A 6171-nucleotide genomic window follows, 5' to 3' on the forward strand; every position below is an offset into this window, starting at 1 on the left:
ACTTTCAATTCTTCGCTGCTAAGGTCTATGAGGTTAACACCTGTCAGAAGCCAAACAATGACCTCATCTCCGCCCAACCATTACGGGATGAAGAAACGGTCGTAGCAACCATCCAAGCCGACTTGGACCTTACAGCCTTGTCGTCTCAACTACCTGTAACCTTCGACAAACTGTGCGAGCAAACAAAGAAGGATCAACTCCTTCAAACGATCAGGCAGTACATCACTTCCAAGTGGCCGAACGTCGACAAGCTTCGGGAGTCCCCCGACTGGACTCAAATCCAACAGTTCTATCGTCGACGCGACGGACTCAGCGTCGAAAAGGGATGTCTCGTCTATAACGAACGCATCATCATCCCCACACTACTCCAACGTAGGGTACTCAAACTCCTACATCGTGGACACCCCGGTATCCGGCGTATGAAATCCCTAGCCCGCAACTACGTCTATTGGCCGAATATAGACCGCGACATCGAGTCAACCGTGCGACAGTGCTCTCCATGCATCTCAGCTGCAAAACAACCGATAACTTCCGAACTATTCTCCTGGCCGAAACCTGCTACCCCGTGGCAGCGTATCCACATCGACTACGCAGGGCCTTACCAGAGCCAAAATTTTCTAGTCGTTGTGGATGCCTATTCGAAGTATCCGGAAATTATAAGCATGGAAAAGACTACGTCCCTCGCAACGATCAGCGTGCTACAGAAACTCCTCATTCGTCACGGACTGCCAGAAGTTCTCGTCAGTGATAACGGTACGCAGTTCACCTCGTACGAATTTAAAAGATTCTGTGACCAACATGGAATTAAACACATCTTTTCGCCGCCCTATCATCCTCAATCCAACAGGACAGGCGGAACGATTCGTAGACACGGTGAAGCGAGCTCTCCTTAAATTAAAAGGGGAGGGAAATATACAACGGGCTTTGGACATATTTCTGGAGACTTATAGAGTAACTCCAAACTCGGCTCTACCGGACAGCAAATCCCCAGCCGAACTCTTCTTCGGACGGAAGATCCGAACATCACTCGATCTATTATTGCCGCCAAAATATCCAACAGAGCGCGATATCAAAATGGAGAGGCAGTTTAACCGGAAACGAGAGCGAAAATTCACTACTAAAGAGCTCGTCTTTGCACGACACCGACGCTCTCAAAATTGGCAGCCGGGAACAATTAAATGCAAAACCGGAAACACCGTATACGAGGTGGAAATGGCCGACGGATCAACTCGGCGATTTCAATCCAATCAGCTATTACGGAGACAATCTTCTCGACCTCAGCCCGAGGATGACCCCCTCGCCGTCATAGCAGAAGCCTTCTCCATCCCTCTACGTCCCGCTCCGACTCCAGACTCAACACATCCGGTTGAAAGACCAGCCCAGCAGGACGATGAGTCCCCGCCGTTCGAGAGACCATGCACCGTAGAAGAAACACCGCCCGAGAGATCAACACCACAGCCTCCACGTCGGTCAGCCCGTACTCGAGTCCCGATGGGACGGCTTCAGATAATCCCTTATCGAAAAAACTATTACGCGGCATAAACCGCCAATTCGGACAGTTGTTTTTTTCTCTTTCTTAAAAGGGGAGGTGTTGGGTCAGGTGTTTACCACGTGTTGGATCAGGTGTTTACCACATGTGAACACCTAACGATCGGGGTTCAATCTGGAACCCGGAACCCATAAAGTGATGTTTACGTGTGAGTGCAACATTCGGGGTTGTTGTCTTTTTGTTCGGGTCAGCCAGATGAGTAGGACGTAACCGGTGTTCTGTCCGACCGATATAACCGTTTCTTTGCTACATAAAAATACTACGTTCTAGAGGCATTCTCCCTTAAGAACTTAACAGTGGCTAAGAACCCAACACTGTACTTCAATGATCACGTGATTTACATTTTCATTTAATTCGAGTGACGTCATTAGTTTCGATTTCAATTTACTCTGGTGTCAAATTTCCTTTGTTTCTAGCGCTATGGTTACTAGTTTAATTATATAACTCAAAACTGACATTTACCTTGTTTAAAATATCAAATCCCGTTAAAATACTTATGAACTTCCAGATATCGAATGCTACATTATTGAATTGTTATAGAGAGGAAAATGGCAATATTTTAGTTTTGATAATTTTAGTGAATTAGCTAATGTAATATTTCGAGTAATTGCGATAACCGAATGATTAATTACTTTTTATTTAAATAAATTTGCTCAATATTTTTATGAAACTGTGAGTTGTTTTCCTATGACACTTTTTCCTAGACTCCTTATTTCTTTTTAACAATAACCACTATTCGTCTCACCACCAAGTCAGCATTTGCCGCCTCACAAATGTAATTATGTAAAATAAATAACTACTATACACAGTATTTAAGAAGAGAGCCTGAGGCGAATATTCCACCTGTCCAGGCCTAAAAACCATCCTGATTCGAGCAATTACTAAGTATACAAGATACGCCATCCATTAAAAAGATTAGCATAAGTAAAAATTTCTTTTTTGCTAAATCTTAAAAAAAATAAAAAAATGGAAAATCGAGCCATGACACAACTTGGAAAGTTTGGTAAATTCGAATTTTATGTTAAAGGATTGTATTTTCTTATAAAACTAAAAATTTCTATGCCAAGCATGACGGGGAAATTTTTTATGAGAAAGTAGAGATTGAAACTAACGGGTTCGTTAGATCGTTACTTCCTATTAGATATTAGAACATCACGTGGTTACTATGGAACGATTTATTAAAAACTTTGTTATAGAAGTGACACGAAAAAGCTATCATTTTTTAAAGTTTAAACTTTAATTAAGAAAGTTTAAAATACTTCATTTGCCAAAATATTTAAAAATGCGAGTTAAGGGAAATCAAGTAGTCAGCATGAACGTCACTGCAATGTAAATGTGATCACCGATTCGAAATTTATAAAATATTTACTATGTAGCTAATACTTCCATAAAATAAGTAGCTTATATTTTTTGTCAGAACATAAAACAAATATTTAATAAAGTAAAATTTTTGTACAAATAAAACGAATATAACAGAAATTTCATCTGAATTGGACAAAAAAATGCAGGAGTTATAAGGAATTCACACACATACAGCGACGATAGCTTTTATACTGTATTAGTAATACGTGCGCTTTACTGATATTNCTCACGTACTGAACTTCGTGTACATTTTTACTTATTCCATAAATAACTGAAAATAATTTTCGTCTGAAATGGTAAGTTTCATTTTAATTATATATTTCTTTATTTATTGGGGAAAAAACTATATATATATTTTTTTGTTTTCTGCAGGAAAATCAACGGAATGGAAATGCTACCATTGAATTTCGTATGCTAGGTGACGACGAGCTGATCAGGCGATCGATTGAGGAACTAAACGGTTTCTTTCGACTGGCCGGATACAGATGAAATACATGCAGCGGAGGATAAAATACTTGAAACAGGAAAACAATTGTAAATGTAAGTTGAAGAAATTAATTGACAAGTTGAAGAACGACACGAAAGAGATTTTTCAATCAAAAGAAGAGAATTCAAATTTAAAGGAAGAGAAGAAATTAAAAGACGACGTTCTCAGAGTGAAATTTTCGTACAAATCGAGAAACGCACCATTACCGAACGAGATAAAAGAATATATAAGGGGAACCTTAAAGGATTTTAATGAATAAGCAGACCCGCTCTCGATACCCGGTCCATCTCATAGGTAGTTGAACATGCTGAAAGGCAGATTCATTGTATTTTGTAAACTCTATTTTAAATATGTTATTTATAAATGGTATATTTAACGTTAATTTTTAACTGTTTGTTTTTATTTTGAAATTATCAAACATGAAATAAATACTGTTGTAAATTTCTTGGAAGTTGAAATTTCTGTTAACTCCATAAGACTTAAAAAATCAATCTTAAACAATTAATAGTTTGGTATTACATTTGCTACGTTGTAACTGGTAACTTAGAGAGATCATTTCGCGTTTACTTAAAAAAAAAAAAAAAAAAAAAAAAGAGACAAATCAAAAATTAATCATTAAATTTTCTTTCATCTTAATTTAAAACGTAACAAATGAACTCAACAATTGACCGATTGTTGTTGGTTTGCTCTTTTTGTTGCGAAGAGTTCGTTTTCGGAGTTTTGGAAAATGAATTTTAATTTTGCTGGGTATTGTCTCTTGGATGATCCCTTCGGGTGAGAGATTTTTAACATTTTATTCTTGTTTATTCAAATGACAATTTACTGAGGAAATTATAAGCTTTAAAGTAAAATTTCTCGGTGAAAAATTATAATTAATTAATTAAAATCTAATTAACAGCAATGCTCTTCAATAAATATTAAGGTTTTTGATTGGCGGAGAGTTATAGAAGAGATTTTAATCGGTTTTAAACTTAAATTGTTCTAACTATTCTCAATAATTAGCGAAATGGTCCACGGAGATTATTATAAATTTGCTTTTGGATTTTATCATTAGCTCTACAGGTTACAGTTAAGGGCCACACGCTGAGAAGATTTACGGAACTTAACGTATGGCCCGCTAATTTTCTCAGTGTGAAACAGCAAATTTAAATGCTTAGCCGTATTGAAACCTTACATTATAATTTATAAAAAGCCCTTCTTTTATTCTAAATGATAATATATTTAAAGTACGAGGCCCTAAACGTTACTCGCTTCAGTTTATACTTTGATGAGATGTTTTCAGAGATTTTAAATAAAATGTTTCCTTAGTGTAATAATTTTCTCTGTTTATGTTTAGGGAGAGATTGGATCTGCACGGGTTCGTCAATCCAAATAACGTGGATTCTTTTAGATTCCGTGCCAAGAGGAAGAAAGGCCTCCCACAGCAGGATGAATCAGTAGAAAGTTCATCTAAATGTCCTAATATATTTGACAGTAGCATCAAGCCTGCTTGTAAAGAGGTTCTCAATAAGGTTCGACCTTTGTATGAGAGAACGTGCAATCGTTTGAAGAGGTAAATTATAACAATGATTACATACATAATACGAAGTAATATAGTACAGGTATGCATGACTTAACGACGAGGATGTGTTTCGAGAAATACGTTATTAATTAATTAAGAGTATACTTGCACAAATGCAGTAGGCTATATTACACAATGCATATAGGCTATATGTAACAAAACAATAAGTACAGGGTTTATGTATCTGAATATATGTAAACGTAGAAAAGGTAACCCGTAAACGTCTACGAATTTTTGGCTCCATTTTATTCTCACGAGACTTCCGTGGTTCAGGGGTGCGTATCTGTATATATGTTATCAAGCTTCCACCTAGTGCCACAGTTGTTTCGCCTTGCAGAGGGGCATAAATTCGAGTAAAGCGCTAAACCGAAGCACATCGAACGATAAGAATTATGTGTAGTAATGAGTTCTACACACAAGTTTGGAGTTGAGTTAGAATAGCTCCTACACCTCCACAAAATAATAATAATAAACATATTAACGCGATATATAATGTTTTTTTAAATATTGTTCAACGAATTTTAGTTTATTCTATTTAAAAATTCGAAGAAATGTTTTAATATTATGTATTTATTGAGTAAAGTTCAAATTACCACACATACGTCAGTTAAATTCAAAACTTAAATATATATTGAAATAAACGTATGTACAGTACAAAGGTTCACAAAACAAACATTTACAAAACTTCAGATGTTAACAAAGTTCAACATATTTATACACTACAACAGGTCCGTCGAAAAGACACCTTGCAACGAACTAACTCTAGTCCTTTACAGTCCAACGACCGGGACCAGCTTAGGCGAACTAAGACCAAACGTGAGTCCACTTTCAGAGTCCACAGTGAACTGAACTTCCCGCCACAACTCAATCCTTTTATAGGATTGAAGCTGAATTGGATTCCACCAATCAGAACTTGGCAGCTCTACAAGACGTCCGCCGATGGCGTGATGTCGCTCAACCAATGAGCGGTCGAGTCTTCAAAAGTGGTCTGATCGCTGTTTCTATGGTGACAACCGTCGTTAGTCGAACGATTGGAAAAGCGCGGGAAAACCGTGTGCCAGACGATTTTTATCCCGACATATTGCATTGTAAATTTTTTCTTTCCATGTTTAGTGAGAGATTGGTTGAAGATTCTTGTGGAGATAACATAGCATATCGTGAGAAAAATCCATTGAAAAAGGTCGGATCTTTCTTTAAATCAATGTGGAAGCC

The 6171-nt window shown here is 37.3% G+C and overlaps 1 protein-coding gene and 1 pseudogene across 2 annotated transcripts; both read left to right on the plus strand.

Annotated features, from left to right (window-relative positions):
* The first annotated feature begins 8 nt into the window (after positions 1 to 8).
* LOC111624763 lies at positions 9 to 1542 on the plus strand (annotated as a pseudogene).
* A 2530-nt stretch (positions 1543 to 4072) lies between these two features.
* On the plus strand, positions 4073 to 6133 carry LOC111624756. 2 transcript variants are annotated; one of them, XM_023367693.1, is made up of 4 exons: positions 4073 to 4172; positions 4735 to 4950; positions 5688 to 5775; positions 6073 to 6086. In XM_023367693.1, exons 1-4 carry the CDS (start codon positions 4126 to 4128, stop codon positions 6073 to 6075), a joined length of 354 nt encoding a protein of 117 aa, XP_023223461.1. In that variant the 5' UTR covers positions 4073 to 4125; the 3' UTR covers positions 6076 to 6086. The 2 variants fall into 2 exon arrangements, with proteins under 2 accessions (XP_023223461.1, XP_023223462.1); XM_023367694.1 differs by having other exon boundaries at positions 5736 to 6133.
* The last annotated feature ends 38 nt before the right edge of the window (positions 6134 to 6171 follow it).

The sequence above is a fragment of the Centruroides sculpturatus genome, unplaced genomic scaffold (assembly GCF_000671375.1).
Source record: "Centruroides sculpturatus isolate CEXI.00-Female unplaced genomic scaffold, Cexi_2.0 scaffold197, whole genome shotgun sequence".
Classification (NCBI taxonomy): Eukaryota; Metazoa; Arthropoda; class Arachnida; order Scorpiones; family Buthidae; genus Centruroides; species Centruroides sculpturatus.

What these genes read in the sequence shown, in the direction of transcription:
- LOC111624756 (XM_023367693.1), top strand. Translation starts at nt 4,126, where the DNA reads ATGAATTTTAATTTTGCTGGGTATTGTCTCTTGGATGATCCCTTCGG. An exon ending in CTCTTGGATGATCCCTTCGG is followed by an intron (nt 4,173 to 4,734) that starts GTGAGAGATTTT and finishes GTTTATGTTTAG; the next exon opens with GGAGAGATTGGATCTGCACG. An exon ending in ACGTGCAATCGTTTGAAGAG is followed by an intron (nt 4,951 to 5,687) that starts GTAAATTATAAC and finishes ACACTACAACAG; the next exon opens with GTCCGTCGAAAAGACACCTT.